At 37.0% G+C, this 22,865-nt stretch overlaps 2 protein-coding genes across 7 annotated transcripts; one reads left to right on the top strand and one right to left on the bottom strand.

Moving 5' to 3' along the window:
* The first annotated feature begins 1,536 nt into the window (after window positions 1-1,536).
* On the top strand, window positions 1,537-18,088 carry LOC120772558 (carboxypeptidase N subunit 2). Of its 6 annotated transcripts, none has more exons than XM_040101272.1 (6): window positions 1,537-1,690; window positions 8,514-9,117; window positions 14,382-14,589; window positions 14,671-15,074; window positions 15,203-15,571; window positions 17,069-18,088. In XM_040101272.1, exons 2-6 carry the CDS (start codon window positions 9,094-9,096, stop codon window positions 17,627-17,629), a joined length of 1,566 nt encoding a protein of 521 aa, XP_039957206.1. In that variant the 5' UTR covers window positions 1,537-1,690; window positions 8,514-9,093; the 3' UTR covers window positions 17,630-18,088. The 6 variants fall into 6 exon arrangements, with proteins under 6 accessions (XP_039957206.1, XP_039957216.1, XP_039957198.1 ...); XM_040101282.1 differs by having other exon boundaries at window positions 1,537-1,711; XM_040101264.1 differs by having other exon boundaries at window positions 1,537-1,741; window positions 8,517-9,117.
* A 771-nt stretch (window positions 18,089-18,859) lies between these two features.
* LOC120772549 lies at window positions 18,860-21,866 on the bottom strand. Its single transcript, XM_040101236.1, has 4 exons — window positions 21,741-21,866; window positions 21,220-21,653; window positions 20,955-21,156; window positions 18,860-20,892 (listed from the first exon to the last, which is right to left on the bottom strand). Exons 1-4 carry the CDS (start codon window positions 21,864-21,866, stop codon window positions 19,753-19,755), a joined length of 1,902 nt encoding a protein of 633 aa, XP_039957170.1. The 3' UTR covers window positions 18,860-19,752.
* Between the last annotated feature and the right edge of the window lie 999 nt (window positions 21,867-22,865).

Below are 22,865 nucleotides of genomic sequence, written 5' to 3'. Positions count from 1 at the left end.
ATAAGTGACAATAGGCCTTACGTTCATGGCATACAGCGACCTGATCGGCCCTGGCTGCAGCCCCAGGATCTACCGGCTCGGCGTCTGCATTTATGGTGTGGCGTCTGCATATTTGGTGGCTCTGTACAGTGTTAATTCCACATGCCTATTCAACTGTGAGGTTGAGTCTAATGTGAGGTCTAGGAATTTGACGTTGCGCAGGAAGATTTCGTGCTGGTACCGCGATTAGCTTTTAGTGCCACTTGGCTATCAACAATAAAGTTTCAAGTCTTGCTGCTTGGACCATAAGCCCATTTGATAACTTCTGTTAGTCTCGTTCTGAAGGATTGACCTACCCTATGTCTACGGATGGTTAAAGAAACCTCCTGTCTATGGTTTTTCTGTTTGATTAATTAAGGGATACATCGACAGCGCCGTAGATACTATTAATTATATCATCATTAGTTCATTCTTCTGTACAAAGGTAAGAAAATGTTATATTTATATCCTCAGTCACCTTAATTTTAAGTACTGAAAAATTTTGAGAATTTTTAATTGCCAGGTCTCTGTCACAATTTGTAATTTTGTGGAATGGTGTTGAGTGTTTGCTCTCCTTGATCGGAAAAAAATTCGGGTCCGTTCTGGTTATGTAGCTCCGATTGTTGTGGGAACTGGCATCTACAATTCCGTTCTGCCCGAATTTGGACTTTCCTTTTTGTTATTATTATTGCTTGTAAGAGTGCTCGTTAATTGTTCGACTGTGTGTACACCAAAGCTAACTTTCGTATGGTGTACTGCGTTTATGCGGTGGGTAAGTACTGTTTTGTTTTACTTGAACTTGTTTTGTTTGGTTTTATATTTCGGGCACTGGAGTTTTGTAGCCAACAAGTGAGCGAGGGATTGAGTAAATCAAATCATATACCCCTCTCGTTTGATATTAACTATCGATGTTAATTTATAGAGATATTTGTAGCATAAGAATTTAGGAGGTAATATAGTTCGAGGATACCTTAAACTTGAAAGCTGAGCTCATAAGAATCGTTAGATCCAAAACATTACTTCTACTCTGGCACTCGTCTTTTTTATTTCCGTAATATATTCAAGACACATTATGTGTATAGATGTATGCAAAAGATTGGGCTTTAAAAACTATTCAACACTTTTCATCATTACATTAAAACACTAATTACTTTAATCAAAACAGAATTAGATTGAGATTAGCTGCGATGACAAAGAAACATTTTCTAATCTAAAAACCTTTTGTATAACACATGAGCTATCATTTCCTAAGCTTACATATAAGCTTAGGTCTAAATTTGAGGCTATAAAATTACTTTTGTATACATACATATGTACATATATGCTTCAGATGGTATCAGAACTTCTTTGCAGCTCCATTTAACGCTTTAACTTGTTTTTCTTAATTTCTTTGAGTTTTTTGTGAGCGCTTTGGAGTTTCGCTGCGCCGTTACTGCTGAGAAACCAGCGTTGATCGCCGATCGTTTGTTTGTCCCGTACGATTCCAGTCTGCTGTTTTAGTTTGTTAAGTGACTTTATTGGAAACGGTCGGGATTTGTGGCGGATTTTCAAACAGCGCTTGCAGCTGTCGTCGATTTGACAACAAAGCAAAAAACATAAATGAAAGATGCGATACAATTAAATGAACGAAGAAACGCATTTCCGTTGCCAGAGTGCGCGTTGGACATTCAAAGTGTGTTGACATGTACTCGTGGTGATCCATCAATTAAATCTATTTTAAAATGTAAATACATATACAAGTATGTATGTATGTACGTGTATAAAAAAGCTAGCGGGAAAAGTGACAATAATCAAGCCACGTTCATGGCACTTGTAATTACTCGTTTGACTACTTGTCTGCTGGTCTGAGTTACTGCGCATCTGCAGCCGCAACTCAAAATAAATTTCCATGAATGTTGTTAAAGTTGTGCTGTTATTGTTTTCGAAAAGTAGATTCGCGCCTTTTCGATAACAGTTTTAATTAATTTGCTCTTGTAACGGCTCGTTCCTCTGTGGAATCTGCTTAGGTGAACTGTATTGTATGAGTGTGTTGGAGGAGCGCTATCACAGTGACTTCTTTTAAAAATTTTTAAGTGAAATATTAAAATATAAGAATTAATAAAGTAAATAATAATTAACAACACTATATTGTGGAGTAAAGTTTACGACTTCATTATTCGTTAAAAGAGCGGCGCTACAGCTGAAAGTATTAAGCCATCGAACTGCAGGTGCCTTTGTTATTATTGTAGTGCCAGGTTTATTTGGAGAAACAATTATCGTTTACTTAGTTTGGATTTCGCACTTTAGCAGATGCCATTCCGCCATATGTATTTACAACTTCCGCTCCCCAATCGTTCAACTTTAAATATACCATACTGCTACAAAATATAAAGGGTGTTTTTTTTAGACATCTGGTTTAATAAATAAAACACATTTAATTTTATTATAAAGAGAAAGGTTTGCCGTTATGTCTTAAAAATTATGCCGATCAGCAATTCGGGAAGTTATGGTATGTCAGCAAAATCAGGCCGAATATTCTCTTACAAAAAGTCAGACAAGTGATTACACATAACCCCACAAAAAACAGTCCAGTGGTGGTAAATCGCATGTCCTTGGAGGCAACACTGCAGGACTATGACACGAGATAATGCACTAATAAAAATGTTCCTTTAATAAATTGATTATTTCGTTGGCTGCATGGCACCAAAGGTCGTCTTGTTGTAAGCAATGGTCGTCTACATCACCATCCTCTCTTTCAGATACGAGAAAGTCATTCATCATGGCTCTAGAGCGTCCCCATTGACTGTGACAGCCGGTTTCAGTTTTGAAAAAATATGAACCAATGATTCCCTCTGCCCATAGTTCAGACCAAACAGTGACATTTTCAGGATGAAAGGGGCGTCTCAACAATGATTTGACGATTATCATCAATTTTGTTTATTAATAATTCCTTTTGGAAATCGGAATCGGTAGACATTTACTGGACGTGTGTCGCGCTTCAACTCTGCATTAGTTGGATTTTGATTCAACCGCAAAATCTTCTTCCGCAAAATCTTTCATAAAGTGGGCTGTAATTGTCTCGCGCGTTGGCGACTTCTTCGATACTCTGCTCAACAGCAGCAACAGAGTCTTCGGAGCACACTTTACGGCGTCTTTGAGGATAATGTGAAACCGATCTATGGCTACTCGAATAACCGACTCTGCTGGGCGATTATGACGACCAAATATTGGAAAAAGCGGCCGCTCCCTCGCTCGAACCGAACCATTATTTTGGTAAAAGATTAGCACCATTTGCAAACGTGGTTCCGGAGTAAGTCTATTTATTATAAAAATCTGTCAAAAAGAGCAACACCTAAAAAGGTATCCCCGCATTGAAAACTACACTAAAAAACACCCGTTATGATATTGGAATACGTACTTATATTCACCGTTCATCGTCTGTTGACTTCTATCACTTTTTTATACGGCCTTAAGTGGTTCAATCGCGCAGAAAAGTGCGAATGTATCAATTGATCGGACTGCCGTTTCGTCAAGCGTTCAGTCCAAAAGTTCAATGGAACTAAGGATCACAGCGGTTTTGTCGGCACCGTGTCGTAGCTTTGTTAATTGTGTAGCTGATGCTGTGACGAGCTCAGATTTACTTGTATGTCTCCCTGAATAATCATTCATCAATGAACACTGATGCATAAATGAGCCATTAGTCATATTGACTGTGCGTTTTCCCTCTCAATTTATGACTTTGTGCTTTCTTCTTTTAAATCATTCCTTTTGCTCTCAATTCAAATGAAACTGTTGTTCTATTACAACTAAAATGTCAACAATTACGATTGATAGTTAGGGTTGTTTACTTTGCTACTCCATAGTAAACAATTAAATTAAAGCAAATAACAGTAGTATAGGAGCAAGACATAATAGTACGGTTTTTGTTGTACTATCTAAAAGATTTAGATATGTCTGCCCAAACAAAGTTAGTTTTTAGTATGTCTATCTCAGGCCATAGATGCTTTGAAGGTATAGTTATGCAAGTTTATGTTCTGTATATCCCGCCACGTAAGAATAAAATATCAATCAGTCTAATGTTCATAGAAAATGCCTGTTTGTAGTAATTTTAATTCGCCAATAGTAAGTCCTTAAAGTCTAGTTCAGATGCTGGATACAGAGATTTTTGTTTCATCTACTTAGAAAACTCGCACAAAAGATTTTACAAGGACTCCTAGTCTATTTCAACCAAGAAAAAGCTCTAGTAAATTTGGAGCCTTAAACTTGCATCAACTTTCGTTGGTCCATAAATAATTTAGTCTTCTTTTATCATGCTATTCTTGATCTAGCGTCGATTCGATTTGTTCGAGAAACACGAATTTTTAAGTTTGGAAACAAAACAAAAACACTGTCGAATTTCGATTATACTGTGTATGAGGCGGAAGGCCGTAGCATAGTTCGATCGAGCAAATGCGTTGTTACGAAGGAAGAGCAATTTTGGCTCTAACCGTATTTTTGCAATTTCCTGTTGCATTGACCCAATAATTAAGCATAGTGGAAGTAATTGTTTTTCAGGTCGATGTAGATCGCAACAAAATCCCAGAAAACGGTAGCGTGGATCGAAGTACGCCAAATCTACTGATGGTCATGAAAGGCGGCAGACGACATCGTTAAACACTACTGTGAAATGATCTCGCGACTACGTTTTTTGACCAGAGCCCCATTCACTTCCAGCATGTACACAGCTTTCTTATACCCAATATTTCATGCATGACCCACGCGGTATTTGGAGATGCCTACCCTCTCAGCTCAAGCGATACGATGTCATAGACGACCACACTGAAAATCGTTAAAAAAATATTTGATGATCACTACCGAAGGATAAGATCCTAAATATAGCAATGAATCATTCTTTGATATCATTGCTCAATTTTCATTACAAAAAAGTCACCGACCTAAATTTTTTTCCATTGTCCCAAAACTTGCGAGACTCCCGCTTCATCATGTGATATTATTAAATATATTACGAGTTGAATGTAATCTTTGTTGAACCACACTCGCATATACTAATGTATTAATGTACATACCTACAAATCTTTCACACGACCACCTTAATCTATTCAAGCTTATCTCTTTTACCTTCTGTATCCTTTTTGTCTCATAAACTTATTCGACATTCCTCGGTAATGAATCTCAAAAGGGCAATCCGTTTCTAAGAATTTTGGTTAAGCTAAAGTGTACCGTGGACTCACACCTTCACACATATGTTCTCATTTCACCTATCTTCATCACATAATGACACACTAATGATGTACATGTGTATGAGTAAGAGCTTCTCAGCTTGCACTTTTTGTTTACCTTTTGCCATTCGACAAGCTAATTTGCTATTCAAGCAAACCGACATGAATCACTCGGGAGCTCAAATGTTTTCGCTTTTTTATCAATAAAACAAAAATAAGACGGCACCGACAGACATATGTTTTGTTATGTATAATGTGTCTATTTTATTGTTTGTTTTTATGCAAAATGACTGCTGTCTGACCATAAGCTGACTGGGAGGCATAGTTAATAATTGATGTTAATTTATAAATGGAGTTCCGCACATTTTACACGCTTTTCGCCGGCAAGCATTTAACTAAGCAATTATGTCTCCATATATTATATAACTTTTTTGTACATCTTTACTATCTCTGATAAGTTTTAATGTTTCCGCATACTCCAGAAATATCGTCTACAAGTGCAGCCATGTCCTTCTCCATCTGATCACTCCAACTGAGTGGAGGTCTTCTTTTTCTTCCATTTCCACTAGTGGGTACTGAACTGAAAACCTTCAAAGCTAGAGTGTCCCCTTCCATCCGGACAAAATGGCCAAGCCAGCGCATCCGCTGCCTCTTGATTCGCTGAACTATGTCAATATCTCATACAGCTTATCGTTCCATCGACTGCGGTAGTCGCCGTTGCCAATGTGCAAAGGAACACTCCTAAGGCCGACTCATCACATGATATCATTGTCCATGCCTCCGCACCATACATATATGTACATAGCAGAACGGGAATGATGAGGGACTTATGAGTTTGGCCTTTGTCCCTCGAGAGAGGACATTACTTTTCAATTGCCTACTCAGTCCACTGTAGCACCTCGCTTGTTATCGAAAGGCTCGGAGAGGTTCTTCCCGATCCTGGCAGAGCTTGTTGCTCAACGCTTCCGTATTAGACATGCAGGGATACCAAATTCAGACATAGCGGCTTAGAAGCAATTCCTTTTCGTGCTGTCGAAGGCGGCTTTAAAATCGACGAAGAGGTGGTGTGTGTCGATATTCCTGTCACGGGTCTTTTCCAAGATTTGACGCATGGTACAAATCTGGTCGATGGTAGATTTTCCAGGTCTAAGGCCACGCTGATAAGGTCCAATCAGTTTGTTGACGGTGGGCTTCGGTCTTTAACACACTACGCTCGATAACTTATATGCAATATTAACTAGGTTTATCCCACTGTAAATGGCGCAGATTGTGGGGTTCCCCTTTTTGTGAGGTGAGCAGAGCACACTTAGGCCTTCATCCGACCATATCTTGCAAAAAAGCTGATGCATGCAACTTGTGGCTGCCGTATTTGAATATCTCGGACGGTATTCCATCAGCCCCTGTCGCTTTGTTGTTCTTCTGGCGGGTAATTGCTATTCAAACAACATCATAGTTGGACAATGTAACATTTGTTTCGTCGTCATCGATTGGGGAATTGTGTGTAGTGGTTCGAGCCGACGTTAGGTCCTCGGAGCGTACGTACTTCAAGGGTACTGGAGACATAACCTCCATCTATCATAACATAATCAATCTAATTTTGAATTTTCTATCCCGAAGCATGGTGAATTTCCTTCTGCTGGAGTCTAGTACTACAGACAACCATATTTTGGGCGCCTGCGAAGTCGATCAGTCTCAACCCATTTGGAGAGGTGTCGTCATAGAGGCTGAATTGTGCCAAAGATACTTCTTTGCCCAGCCTGGCGTTAAAGTGACGTGGCGGGGGCAACCCTCATAGGTGCGCAGCAAGCGCTTAAAGAAGGCATCGTTGGCCATATCGTCCTTCTATTCCGTCGGGGAGTGGGCGCAAATCAGTGTTATGTTGAAAAATTTTGCTCTGATTTGGATTGTGACTAAACACACATCCACCGAAGTGAAAGCCAGGACTCGACGAATGAGCCTTTCTCCCACACCGAATTTGCGCTCCTTTATAAGACCGCTGTAGTAAATGTTACAAGGTCTTTCGCATTTCTTGGATAGCGGTGATAACAGCCTTTATTTTTGCGAGGACATCAACGAGTTTGATTGCAGCACCTTCCCAATTTAGGAACAAGACATTACAGGTACAGGTACATGCCCTTAAATCATAGTCCTTATTACGTTTGCCTGGCTTGTCATCAAAATTGGGGATTTTCATTCGAGGCTGTTGTTTTTTCATTGCATTGGGAGTGGGTTTTACGTAGCGGGTCCCAAACCCGGCACACAACCTCGCTAGGCGAGTAGTATAAAGTTGTATACATATTTATACAGCGAGCCGACTCAGCAAACTCTTAAACCGAATATATCGGAGAGACTCCGCTGAAGCTTAGTCTCTTTTAGCCGGGGTTCTCCATAAGGTTTGACTACCACATCTTACACAAAGGTTACTCACGATTCCAGGTTGCGCGGCGAGGACGGTAAATGCTTACCCAGAATGACGACACCCCAGCTTAGTGGATTATTGCATATTTAACTAATTGAGTTTGATTTTAAACTTAATACTTTTTAATTTGGTTAATTTTTATAAGAAATTACGGGGTCAGTAGGGTAATCTGGCCTGTTTTTTCTGCTATTTTTTATTTTATAGAAATTTTTATTCAACAATAGAACTTTTTCACATAGTATCATGGTATTCGTGGACTGTATAAACAAATTTTTACGGAATTTTTTGATGACATCTGTCGGAGAAATGGCTGAGTGAATTCACTGGCGGACACGATTTTTCATGTTTGGATCATCTGAAACACAGAAACCCAATTTATTCTTAAAAAGTACGTGAATGGCTTTTTTGGCCATGCTTTTTTACATAAATTTTGTCATAACATTATCAATAAATTATAAAAAATTATGAATCTATTAGGTACGATGGCTAGGCGTTTTCTGAACATTTAAAAAAAATTAAGCAAATCGGTTGAGTAGTTCGACCGGAATCATGTCCGCCAATTTAAAAAAGTGTGTTTTGAGAAAAACGCGTTTAAAGTGCCAGTTGTGCACTCCGAGCGCTCCGAACGTCGAGCTTTATTATTAGTTTTGGGCCTTTTTCGAAACCTTCCAATGGTAAAGTGGGTTTCTACATTAAATTTAAGGGCATAAGGGAACTGAAAATGCAAAAAAAAAAATTTTAAAGATTTCCCTACTGACACCATATGTACAAATAAATACAAATACAAAATAATAAATAAATTTAGTTATGTATTGGGAGATATGTATGCATTTCAGAAAATATATTCAATATTCTTATTTCTTCATATTTCTCCATAGAAGCTGCTAATAAACAATAAAGTCCGTAGCCGTTCTCACCTTGCTTATGCCAAAACGTTTACAATAATATAATAAATATGTGTGTGTGTGGAAATGAAAATATGAATTCAAAAGGGAACTCAACACGCTGATAACGCGCTTATCAAATGAAAACAAACACGAAATGGCTGCGATAACGCTGTTATCTGTGTTTTCTCTAAAATACTTTTACCTGCTCATATACGAACGCTACAAAATATTGTTGCCTCAAAGAGGTAGTTCCTTAAATTGAGAGAAGAGAAAACCTTTCGGTGATTGCTAAACGTTGGTCGGTGAAACCAGCTCGCCAGTGAAGAAGAAACGCGAGGATGAACAGTATAGAAATTTAATTAACAAAGTTAAATTCTTAAAAATACAAAAAATAACAACAAAAACGAATACACACCTAAGAAAATATTTAACAAAGTGATAATATTTGTGAATACAGTGTTCGAATAGTGGATTTATCGGAAGAATATTGTGTGATATTATGAATTGTATTAACAACAAAATTATTCAGTTGCATTGAGAATCCACAAACTAAACTCACAAAGTATTCAAAATGGATTATAAATTTGTGTTACTGGTAAGTATGAGTTCATTACTCATCACTATCTGTGTTAAATACCTGCTAAGCCCCACTAAACCCCTTGGTATGTTTATTTACTGCTACTTGCAAGGGAACATGGATAAACCTCGTAGTCTTCTTCGAAAGAAATTTATAGATTTTCAGAACCTCATAGTGTTAAAGTCTTTTTTCACAATATTTAAAATTATATTTTTTTTAATGATACCTGGCGATCAGCTTTTCAATGCAGAAAATGTGTTCGTGACTCATCTTCAGCTTGTAAAAATAAATTATGACAAAAATGGTAATTATCGATTTAATTATTCATCAATATTTATTTTGTCACCTTCAAAGTGATCACCACCAGATATAATATATTTCACAAGGACTTTTTGGGATGGCCTTTAGTTCCTTCAACGAATTTTGTTTTATCTCTTCGATCGACTGAAAACGGGTTTCACTCCGGTGATTGTTGACTTGTTCGCATGTCAAACTCATAAACCCATGTCTCATCTCAAGGGAATTCGCACAATCAAGCACGTCCAAAGAGTCCTGTTTGCAGCACTCTTTTTGAAAAAAATGCAGCTTTATCAGGACGAGTCGAGCAAGAACGGGTTTCATATCCAAAATATCCACCAAAATCATTCGATTGAATTCGCCGAAGATGTTCAGCTTTCTAACCATCTCTCAAATATTTGCCTGACAATTTTCAAGTACCATATCCTTCATTTTCTAATATTTTTATCAGTTGAAGAGGTCGAAGGTCGTCCAGAATGAGGCATGTCTTCAACGACCTCTCGACCGTCTTCGATATTTTTATCCATTGTAAAAATTGCTACGCACAACTGAGTTGTACCGATTTAAGCCGCTGCTGGAGATAAACTGGTTGACAGATCGCTCTCATATTTGGCATAGTAATTAAGAACAGTCCTACCATCTTAGCAAAATACAACTTTTTGAAATATCATTTAATTTAATTATATTTTCCGGATGCTTTTTCATCACAATGTATACCAAGAATATGCACAATTAGATTGAAATAAACACGCCGAATTTTTCTTGGAAAATCTAACATATAGAAATAAATTATTTGACGAATTTCGCCTTCCTTTGTTTTAGTTTTACCGACAAATTTATAAATTTACAATGAATGGGAATGTTGAATATTCTATATAATTCTATAAATTTAGATTCTTGAGAATCACCAAGAGTTGGTCGCATACTTTCATTTAAAATCAATAAGTCGGGGCCTTATATAATATACCTAAAGCACAACGAATATGCATCTGCATGTCGGGTGCCAATCGCACATGTCCGACGGTGGCACTTGAAGTCATGCTGAAACTCACACCGCTTCATCTAGTAATCGGACAGGTAGCCAAACACACACTCCTTCAAATGACAGCAGGCGGGTTTGACAGAGGTAAGATAGAGAGCTCAGAAGGACTTAAGTGTCGAAATACCACTGGCTTTTCTCCCAAGGGACAGCATTACCAAAAGTGTAAAATTTATTAAGAAGTCCAGGCCTTACACTTAGCAGTAAGGCTGAATTGAATGATTCCGCTCTCGAACTACTACTTAGGGATAATACAATCAAGTGGTACACTGACAGTACAAAAACGTCGGAAGGAATTGGTGCAGGACCACGCACCAAACTCTTCATATCTATGGGCTTTGCTATAGGTCGGTGCGTAGAGCTAAACTTATAACGCAACTATCGCAACGGACGTCAGTCGAGTCGCACTTAAAGCGATCTTTACTAAACAGTCTATCAGATTGTAACCAAATGCACCTTGTTCCCGGTCACAAAGGTATAGCCGGAAATGAAGTGGCTGCTGAGCTCGCCCGCTCCGCAGCATCCACCAACATGGTAGGACCCGAACCTTTAGTTTTGGGTGCTCCCCATACAATAAAGGAACGCGCCATGCCAAGTGCTAAAGGGTCGTTACAACCTTAAAAGGTTTAAATATGTAATCAAGTAATGAAGTTACCTTAGGAAGCACTTATATAACATGGGACTATCAGGATAAAGGCTCTTGGATCCATGTTTCCAAATAGTGATCATATCGCCCAAATAGCACCTAGCAGGATATTGGAATTTACCAATATGCAGAGGCTAAGTGAGTCCTTATGACTTAGGAGAGGGCACAATAGACCTTAGGTCGCGGTACTCGTGCAATCCTCATTTATTTATCTAATGAAGTCTAGGTAAATATGTATGTCTAACGAAAAATCAGATTTTTTGATGGACTACAGAAATATTTTCGTCATAAATATAAATAAAAAAAAGAGATTTTATAAAATATTTATGACGATTAAATATTTTTTAATTATAATTTATAGTTAATTATTTTTATATATAACAATATAATATGTATAACTTTGATTTCGACACCTTTTGCAGGTAGTATAATAAGCATTTGTTGGAGCCACTCCGGCAAAGATACAAGAACGACTATTTTGAAACTGATAATTATGCATTGATAAGGAATACATACATACATATTTTAGTCGCAATGCAAATAGTCATTTGACTTACGTTGAAAATGAGTGAATTGTTAATGGAATGACTGTGAAGTCGGATAACATTTAAACTAATATGAATATTTATATGGCTTAGGGCTAAAAGTGATGGCAGTCCTATTAAAATTTGGCGCTGCTATTGCAAGAGAATTTTACTATCGCGTAGTACAATAGGGGTATTATCTTGCTCTTGCAAGATTGCAGATTGCAAAAATACTATACCGAAATATACAAGAGCACGAGAGCACCCATTGCAGAATCGAGTGATATATGAACGGCTGATTCGGTCAATATATTGTGAATGACTATTATGCATGGCTATTGTGAATTGCCGCAGCTTCTGCATAAATTTTTAACAAAAAAAACTGTAACAAATCTTTATAATTTAAATAGAAATTATAAAATCTATTTAAAACTTACCTTCCTCAAAAATTTTAAGACGTAATATGTCTTTATGTAAAATGACAGCAAAAACAGGGTTGCAATCATATTTTTGCGTGACATTGCACGCAAATATGCATGGGTTTTGGTCTGACTTATTTTACAGCCATTGTAAATAATTTTCTGCGTGTGTTTGTTGTTGTGCCGGTGCACCAAGAGGAAATATATGCAATTCTTGCACCGTGCTAGGGTTTTGCAAGAGCAAGAGAATACCCCTAATTTCTTAAACGATTAGTTTAAAATGTCAACCGAAATGGACTGATAATTGTGTTTGATTATAGAAAAATGGAAAAATATCAATATCGATCAATGATGCGATTCTTTAAAAAAAAAAACGCTGTGCGGTGACTCTTATCTTTCGTTGAACACCGTTAAAACCCTGATATTACAAGTTTCGAAATTGTTACATGTCGGCTTTTAATAAGCCAAACCCAGGTGCCCTGAAAACAGTTAATAAAAAGGCTGATGTATCAAAAGTTCGTTGACAGCCGGGCAATTGAAAGTACCTTGGTTGACGCTTAACCTCAACTTGAAGGAGTTTCTGCAACTTTTCGTGACTATAAACTAAATGTAGATCCACTCGTACACGCCAAAAACCAAGAACCAACTAAATCTGAAAACCGGCAAACAGTTTAAATCCAACGGATAACATTTCCTATTTTTTTCATGCCACGTTCTTTGATATAAAAATCCTTCTTGTCGAATTAAGGTTAGTTAATAAGAAAAAATATATATATTTTATGAATGATGATCTTCATTTAACGGTGTTTTTAGTGCGGTAGTCATACTGAAACCAGCTGTTCTCTGCATAATGTGAGCGCTAATGACCACTTCAATGGCTGCACTAGAATTTCTTAGCGATATGTTGGCAGATTGTAGGTTTTCCATTAACAGTGATATGATTTCTTTCGACTAGCAGGAACGGATTCGATGAACCCTTTTTCCAGTACTTTTTTCTACTAAATCAAGTCGTATGTTCTGAAGAGCATGTCCAATATAGACTTCTAATGTTTGAAGAGAATGCGGTTTATTGCTAAAGACCAATGAATTCAAATAATCCAACAAGAAGTAGTCTCATGGTGTTAAATTACAACTTCTTGGAGACCATTCAATGCCACAATTTTTTGAAATAAACGAATCTCCATGCATTTCTCGCAACATGTTTTCGTAGTTGCACGTGCTGTGTGGCACGTTGATGAAATCAAATGTTGTCAAGATCAACTTTTTCCACCAGACCAAAAATCACACCAAATTGTCAATGTCAGATCATCGGAGATGATTTTCTTAAAAAAATCATTATCGTTTTCAAGTTGTTCCAAGGCAAAATCAGAGAATTCACGACGTCTACGGTGGACCAACGGCTTCAGTTCTTGAGTGAGAACAATTTTATACGGATAAAAGACCAAATCCGCCAGGTTGTTGTTTGAGACAGTTCCAATTCTTGAGAACGTCTCGGAATAGACAAATTGTGGAATCAAGGACCTTTATCAACACTTGGCTAAACGGCAGCAATATTTTCATTACTTCAAGCGGTTCTTTGTCTTATTGGCAATCGAAATTTTCAACAATTCGACGAATAGCGAGCACGCACAGGTACACCATACAATGGTAAAAAGGCACGAAAAGTTTCAATTGGAGAACAATTATTTTGATAATAAAATCAAATAATTTGCAAATGTTGCTCTTGCGTATATCTTTCCATGATTAAATTGTAACATTACTGAATGAAACGACACCTAGAAATCATATCATCCCTGCTAAAAACTCGGTATATCAGAAATCGGCGGTTCCGACGAATTACCAACATTTTGGGGAGAAAAAGACGTATGCAAAATTTGAGCGTTGGTAATTCACATACTTTATAGGATCTCCGAAATGGGTTACAGACTTCGTCACAAATTTTATATCCTCCGTTCAGGGCATATGTAATTACTACATTTTATGCAGAAAATATAGCCCTTCCATAACCAGTGTACACTACTACCGTAGCTATGACCAAATTGGTCGAATTACGTTACGACTGTAGTCTTATCCACCGTATTCTCCGAACTTGTTCGTGTTATATACCCTTTTGTTTCCAAACTTGAAAAAGTCACTCGCCGGGTAGGAAGTTGAGCAAAATGAGGAGGTTTCGCCTACTTTGCGGACCTTCAGAAAACGTATTTTACAGACGAATTGAGCTAAAAGCAGGCAATGTTGAGCAATGAACAGCTTTCCACTTTCGTAGGCTAAATATGTAATGGACCGCCCTCGTACATAATTACACATAAACTATTTGTATTTATTACATATGCTCGTGTTATTTTTTTTAATTTCAGTTACTCTATTTCGGGGCTGCAGTGCTGCTTTCTTCGGCACAACACGAGAACATACCCTACGAGGACGTGAAAGATATTTGTGAAAAGTGTGTGTGCTTAACGGCACATGACAGTGATAAACGCTACCATCATTTATTAAGTTGTACTTCCAATAGATTCAAGCACATATTAGCACGTTGGCCGACCGAGTTCGGAAAGAACCACGACAGTAAGCGAAATGTTTTGTAAATTGCTTTCGAAACATACATACATACATATATGACAAGTACTCCGTTAATTATTTTTCTAGATGTGGACATTGTGGCGACTTTCTCGTACAACGAAATCGAACTACTGCAGCAATTGCCAGCCACAGATGCTCAACTCACCTTTTCGTGTCGTCATTGTGGAATCAAGGACCTGCAAGAGCCCACATTCATTGATGTACCAAACATACGCCGATTAGACTTGAGTTGGAATGAAATCACCAGCGAAGTGCTGACACCTGGTGTATTTCGTGGTCCATTTCAAGTAACGCATTACGAACCCATAGAATTGGTGGACCTAGATTTGAGCCATAATAAATTACATCAGCTAGACAAAAAAGTATTCGAACACACACCAAATTTAACCAAATTAAATTTGAGTTACAACGATTTGAAGGTGCTGAACGAGCCAACCGTTTTGGCATTGACATCGGTGACCGGATTGCAGGTTGGTATCGCATTCGGTTTTTAAAGCTCTCTTAATTTACACACTCAACCAATTGTCTTTTGTTGACCGAAATTGTTTGTTGTCTAAATTAAGGTATAAAAAATAAAATAAATATTTTTGTTTTTCAGGAACTTGATTTATCACATACTGCTATTAAGTCAGTGTCGATGTCTATTTTCAAATCGTTAGTGAGCTTGCGTATTTTGAATTTAGCTGGTAACGAGCTGACCAGCGTGCCTGATAAGCTGCAATTGATCGGCAGAAGTTTAATTTCACTGAATTTGGCACAAAACCCAATTGAGCGTTTTACTGAGGAGAGTTTTGCTGGTTTGACGTCCTTACAGAATCTGAATATAAGTTATATGCCGGTTTTGAAGACAATCGGAAAAGGCATATTCACACGCTTAGAAAATTTGAGACGTTTGGACTGTGCATATAATCCAAAATTGACAGAATTGGATATGGAAAGCTTATTGCATAGCGGTAATCTAACTGAAGTGAGTACCTACACTAAATAACTTTATGTACATATAGTATGCATATGTATGTATATTAAGGTATCCGTTATTTCCCAAGTTGTTCCAAAAACTTTGTATTAGAATACCATTTTTGCAAAGTTGTAGGTTTATTTGCTTTGGAGATAAAATTTTATTGCAGAAGATCAAAAAATCTCAAGTTAAATTATATGGGAAAAGCAAAATGATTAAGGCACCATTTGAAAACCAAAAAACGTTAAGGGTGGTTGCAGCGGAGCTAGAATACTCTTCACAATTCAAAAGTTTTCCATAATTAAAAGTTTTGCCATAAGGCTTACGTTTGATCTGCAAGTTTATATGATAGCTATATGCTATAGTTGCCCGATCTGAACGATTGGTTCGGATATTGTATCGTGGAAAATTCGTTGGCATAAGTGTATTGCAGCGGGAGGGGATTACTTTTAAGGAGGTGAAATGGACAAAATTCACCTTTCGATTTGATCATATACTTTATAGGCTTCATTTTGGATGTTGCATTTTGCAAAAAACAAATCAACATGAGAAATAACGGATTTGTATAGAAACATGCTGTTTCGACGGGGTCGGACCAAAGGGAGGAGGGTGTTAGATGAGTAGGGTTCGTGGGGCATGCAAAAAGGTGGTCAGTGTCATGCGGAGACTCGTTGCATGCAGGACATACATGCGGTATGTCAGGGTCTATTCCGGATAAGTAGGAGTTTAACCTGCCACAGTATCCAGAACGAAGTTGCGCTAGGGTCACTCGCGTTTCTCTCGGCAGCTGGAGCTCTTCGTCTGCTTTGGGTGGTGGTTTGACTCCAAGAACGCCATTCACGGGAAGGGAGTCGGTGAAGGTGTTGATGGCCCCGCTGTGAATGGCGGTCAGTACCTGTCGAAAGTTAGTTGCGTCCAAAGTCCGGTCGGCGTACTGTACGACTTCGTCGACGTAGTCGAAGAATGACCTCTTGCTGCTCCGAGGAGGCGGTTCCGCTCAAAGCAGATGGCTGCAGGGGTGATTTCTGCGAAAGCATCCCAACAGGAACTGCCTGGTTCATTATGCTCCTTAACTGGGAGCATAAGCGTCTCACTGTGGAGGTGTTCAATGGGAGACATCAAAAGACATCCCGTCGTGGTCCGGAGTGCAGTATTTTGACAGGTCTGAAGTTTCCTCATCTGCGTGCCACTGCATCCAGGCGACCATATGGGAGCTGCGTAGTTAAGGACCGGCCGGCCGATTGCCTTGTATGTTGCCAACAACGTTTCTTTGTCTTTTCCCATGTGCTGCCGGCCAGCGACTTGAGGATTTTGTTGCGGCTCTGTACCTTGGCGATAATCGCGGTCGTATGAGGAGAGAAGGAGCATAGACTGGGCCTCCCGTTAGATAACATCGACGACAACACAAATGGCACTTATCATCCCAACGAGGATTGAATTTCCGTTAAAACAACAACAACAACGGATTTGTATACAATTTTAATTTTCTCCGTTTTCTATTTACAGCTTGACATATCTCATTGCGCCCTGACAACAATTTCACTCCTCGTGAATGTATCAGATATGTCAAAAACAGACATCAGCACTCTTGCCAAACCTTGGGCCCATTTACATACATTTGAAATTTCCGGCAATCCTTGGTATTGCAACTGCAGCCTCATGCAGACATTGGAATACATAGGCGCACAACAAAGCAATGCGGACACGCCAGCACGTTGTGATACACCTTACTTTCTCGCAGGCAATATAATACCTAATTTGTCCTCGAAGGAGATATGTAATTTAAAAATACCCAAAAAGATTGTAATCGAAGAAGATGAGCCGCCGAAGTTCCTGCGAAAACGTTACATTATATTGACGCTCATCACTGCGGCTGTGGTGGTATCGATTGGCGTGATGCTCGGCTTTGTAATTGCAGGTATACGTCGGAGATTGAAGCGCAATGATTTCGGTATTGAACCAATACGTTATACTAGTGTGAGAAGCAGTAACTTATCGGCCTTCTCCAACGGCAATACCAATTCCATTGTTGTCAAAGAAAATGGTGCGCCCAATGCCAATGTTTAATTACTATTATGTTTGCAATGGCATACATTTGTACATAAATTTATATAATTTTTGCAACTACCTTCCTATTACTGATTATTATTATTATGGCGTATTATAATATTTATATATGTATGTACATAGACATTTACGATAGTTCGATTTGCTTAATAATGTAAATTATTGCACTTTTTTAATTATTTAGTGATATATTCACATATTGATACCTTTTGTATGTTACCTACTTTCAGCTGACCAAAATAGTAGGATTTTTTACCAAAGATGTTTGTATGTAGTTCGTATGTACAGTTAACCCATAGAGCATAACAATTCAAAACTATCATTTGATCGTTTTTGAAAATTAATATGTATTTATTATGTGTATTATATCTGACGCACCCACACACACAAGAAAAGTTGCCATTTGTAAAATATTCTGTTGACTGTCTACTTAAATATAAACAAGTATTAAGAAACACATATCTTCATTTTTAAAATAATTCAGTGATCATTAAAAATAAATAAAATAAAAAATTATTTACCACATAAGAAGATAAGCTTTGGTTTTGAGTAAGTGATTTATTCAACGGAACAACATTTTTAGTCTAACCTAAAAATGCAGACAAAAAAGTCAAAAATTACATGGTTTTTTGTGACTAGAGCCATTTCATTTCCGGTTGAGGTTTACTAAACCGAAAGGGACTCAGATTTATATTTGCCCGATCACTGTCACCCACCAGCATTCCCTTAAACTATTCGGGAATGTTGTATGCTGCTACTTCAACAATAATATAATACAACATAGCTCTACAGTAAGCTGTATACAACGTGTGACGCAAAAATAACAGAAATATAAATGATAAAACATGCAGCGTTATCTATTGAATATTTAAACAAATTCATTGCACCATTTCAATAAAAGGAAAAGTGTGCAATTGTTCCATAGAGCATCCAAAGAACAAATATAAATTTTTTTGTTGAACTTGACACAAAAAAATCCTCTGAGATTTTCGAATTGATGAAGATGGAAAAGTTTATATTATTTAGCTCAAATTTATCAACCAACTGGACCAAAGTTCAAGTGCCCATAAGCTAATAACCATCCGGATTCTGTGGAAAAACTTCGTTTACTACGAGAATGTTGAATGATGGATTAAATACGGGTAAAAACATTATTTGGAGAATTTATACTGAAGATTTAAACCCACCTCTAATTTATTTATTTTATGTATAATTTTAAAAAGGCAAATATAAATGGCATTTTTATTGAAACTTATTTATTTCATTTAAGTAGGAACAATAAAATTAAAGATCTTTGCAACTTTTGTGCTTTATGAAAAGTATGAAGGAGTGCTGGCTTCAAATTTTTCAACTCAGTATACGAGAATACATCGATACATATATGGTTGCAACAGTAAATGTTAATGGTAAATGAAAGCTTAAGCTAAAAATAAAACTAAACAAGAAGCAATAAAAGTATAAGGTTTAAGGTTAATCTTATCAATTCACAGATAAAAGCGCACTGGGCAGAAAAGGATGGCTAAGTGGCAGAATAAATAGTAGATTAAAGGTTTACAATAGCTTTATATCATACAATTCGATAAGTTACGTATGATGCATTCAATACATGCATATAGTATATATATATATTTGTTTTTGTTTTTTTTTTTTTATATATAGTATGAAGTACCAAACACCGCGTGTAAAATTTTGCTAAAGAGCTGATTATCGTATATACACTTATCATCCAATTGCGTATCTAATTTTCTTTATCATATTTACAAACTTACAAAATTTATAGTCTTTAGAGTGCTAATTATGTGTAACTGCGGCCCCTAAAACAGCACAATATGCAATCCGTTGAAATTTTTTAAACAGTCAAATTTTCTCAACCAGTAATTACTTTACGTTTGTGAACATATGATTATAACAATTCAAACAGTCTAAAGTTGTATAAATTAATATTTACACTCACAATGAAAAATATGTGCTAACATAACAATAACTTTCAAATTAAATAGATATCTGCTAAGTAAAATGCACTTGTATTTTCGTCTTATCAAAATGATTTGCCGAATAAAATACTAATTATCTATTTGCCTTGCTATTAACGTCACCTTTTAATTGCACAGTGTTTAAGCACTTTAGCATTCACTTTCCAATATTTCTTCATTTCCCGTTGTTGTTATTGGTGCTGCATCATCCAGTCTAAAGATGTTGATAGCTTGCTTTTGTGCCAAAAAATTTCGCATTTCCGCAAAGTTGTCACGTTCCTTTAACTTTTTATTGCTCCTTTGAAATTCTAAGTCTGCTGAACCCTCGCTATCGCTATCTCCATCGGCACTCTGCTCCCAGCTAATACTTTTTTTGTTCTCTGGTTTATCGGTTTTTCCATTCTTTGTATTTTCTTCCTTACCAAAAAGTTCGTCAACATTAATCCCCTTAGCTGCCAACACCTGACGTTCTTTTTCCAGCATTTCACTTCTAATTGGATCGATACGATCTTTTAATTGTTTCAATACCGGACGAAATTTCCCTTGCGTTATTCGCTTTTCAAAGTTTAAAATTTCCATATCATGATCTCTATTGGTTTGCGCTTTTGCCTCAGCTTCTTGTTGATCTTTCTCGGCCTGTGCTTGTTGTTCATCGTACATGTAAGCATAGAAATCATCACGTTTACTTTCATCATTATGATTTTGTGAAATTTCTACACGTAAAATACTCTCAGGAAATTCGTCATTGTTTGTTATATTATTTTCACTATCTGCAACAGTTGAATGGTGCTGCGTATCCAATTTGCTATTCAAAAATTTATTATAGACCAACATTAGACGTTGAAAGTCATCGAAGCACACAGATAAAGCGTTTTCAATACCCCGCATATTGTTTGCTACTTGAATGAGTTGTTTGGCATTGTCTTTTTGTTCCGCTTCAGTTTCGGTAAGTCGTTGCAGTGTAATATCAAGCGCTTGGCACTCACCAGCAACAGCTACCATACATGCACTTAATTTGAGCGAAGAATTTTGAAGTACAGCGACGGGACTGTTCCGTGTTTGCATAGCTTTTGTGGCGTTCAACACCTCTAATTCTAACTGTTTCTTTTTATTTATCTCGATAGCTAAATTTTTAAAGTGATTTTCTTCCTCCTGCACTAGTTGCCGAATAAGGCAATCAATTTTAACTAATTCACCATTCAATTCACTGATGGATGGTTTAGTCGAGATCGTGAGCGCAAGCCGTAGCAAGAACTGTGACTGCACATACGCAAATATATTGTGAAAATCCTAGAAGTAATAATTTTTAAATACAACTTTTCAATTAAAGTAATTATGTCTTTAGCACTCACTTTAATGTGTTTAGGACTGTAATCGGTGACGTTGTTTTTGAAATATTCACATTCGCGCAACTCTTCCATTTGCGAGTAGTATTGTGAAAAACGTACAGGCAGTGGATATTGCGTTTCCAATTTGCGCGTTGCATCATACAATATTTCTGTGACCTCCTTCGCTGATGTGATACAGTCCCAAGCACGTTCTATTTGACGAGATCTTAAAAAATACAATTCTTTTATAATACATCATATTCATAAACACTTGAGATATTGCACTCACTCAATTAGCTCTTGTTGCTTCATTATGAGTATTTCATTGAAATATGTCATATTTCGCCGAATGCAATTTCCAAATTCATCAATCGTTCTTATCAAACTGTCCAACTCACTTTCGACAATTTTATTACGAAAAATAAAAATATTCTTAATCATATAAATAGCGCTGAAGCCGGTTGTCAACATGAGTGACGGCACCAATGTTAATCGCAACCATTTCGGTGTTACAAAGTGCTCCAAAATGGTGGTACCCAACAATATACAAGTGTTTCTTGCAGTAAAGATTTCCGCACTGGAAATAGCAGTACCAGCACTTCTTGTATCTGTTTCATCCACCGGCTGATTTATATTCCGCAAACATTGTTCCAATGCTTCTACATGGTCAACCAGCAATCGTTTGGAGTAGAGTATTTTGTTTATCAAATGATCTGAGATCGCCTATTATCACAAGTGGAAATATATGTACAGTAAATATATAAAAATTAAAAAGTAGTTCACAAATAAACGTAAATAATACACACTTACCTGTTTCTGTTTCACCTCATCGGCGAACTGCTTTCTTAATTGTGGCTGCAAAAATGATTCTATTGCAGTGGTACTGCCTCCAGCACCAGCTGCCGTTGTTCTATTATGTAAACCGCAAATTCTCATTGTGTCACTAACAAATATTTTACTAAATATGCATAAATAAAACAATTAGTTGTATTTATATGAAAATACCACTGATTAGTTCTTCGGTATTTCTGAATTTTCAACACTTTACATTTATTAGTGGTGGTCAACAATGAACGATATATTATGCGATTTTCTTACAGATAACATTATTTTTTTTAGTATAAAGCTATAAACTTTTTTTTTAACAATTAAACAACAATATTTAAACTTTATTCAAAGTAGCGAAGCAAATATTTTCCAATTGGTTTTTTAACCCACTTTAATTTGTATTCAAAATATATCGATAAATCTTACATTGATTTGGTCGCTCATCTCACACAATTTTACATAGCTGCCATGCGTAACCACACGTAGCGTAAGAGTTGCGAGTTGCCAACGATATTTAAATTGGCTAGTCAAACAGAACATTTCTTAAAACCACTGTAAATCCATTTTTGACTTGAAATCCATTTAGGACATAGCAAAAACAAGTTGTTTCTTGCTGTTAACTTCGGTTGTAAGGAAGCCAGAATATCCTACACAAATTCAAAAATTTTCTCACAATATCTGAATTTCGACCGTTTGTATGGTAGCTACTATATGCATAGGTATCCGGTCTGAAAATTTTATTTGGATATTTTGCGAATAAAAAAAATTCCATACAGGAACTTGATTTTGATCATTCAGTTATATTGCAACTATACAAGTATGTTATAGTTGTCTAATATCGGCGATTCCGACAAATGAGCAGCTTGGGGAGAAATGAACATGTGTAATATTTCAGATCTATATCTTATTAACTGTGGAACTAGCTTACGTATGTATATACAGACAAACGGATATGGCAAAATCTACTCCGGTCGTCGATCTGTCGCTGTCGCTCGTCGCTGACCATTTATATATAGACTTTATAGAGTTCTGGACGTTTCCTTCTAGGTATTACACTTAACTTAATATACTCATTTCAGGGTACAAAGACTAATATGAGTTTGGGAG

The sequence above is a fragment of the Bactrocera tryoni genome, chromosome 1 (genome assembly GCF_016617805.1).
Source record: "Bactrocera tryoni isolate S06 chromosome 1, CSIRO_BtryS06_freeze2, whole genome shotgun sequence".
Lineage (NCBI taxonomy): Eukaryota > Metazoa > Arthropoda > Insecta > Diptera > Tephritidae > Bactrocera > Bactrocera tryoni.
The sequence above is the reverse complement of the archived record's forward strand: the minus strand, read 5'-3'. Positions and strand labels throughout refer to the sequence as shown.

Coding starts and splice junctions, on each gene's coding strand:
- LOC120772558 (XM_040101272.1), top strand. CDS start 9,094: ATGGATTATAAATTTGTGTTACTG. Junction 15,075..15,202: donor CATCGGTGACCGGATTGCAG/GTTGGTATCGCA, acceptor TTTGTTTTTCAG/GAACTTGATTTATCACATAC. Junction 15,572..17,068: donor ATAGCGGTAATCTAACTGAA/GTGAGTACCTAC, acceptor TTCTATTTACAG/CTTGACATATCTCATTGCGC.
- LOC120772549 (XM_040101236.1), bottom strand. CDS start 21,866: ATGAGAATTTGCGGTTTACATAATAGAACAACGGCAGCTGGTGCTGGA. Junction 21,157..21,219: donor AAGCAACAAGAGCTAATTGA/GTGAGTGCAATA, acceptor GTATTTTTTAAG/ATCTCGTCAAATAGAACGTG. Junction 20,893..20,954: donor ACAGTCCTAAACACATTAAA/GTGAGTGCTAAA, acceptor TATTACTTCTAG/GATTTTCACAATATATTTGC.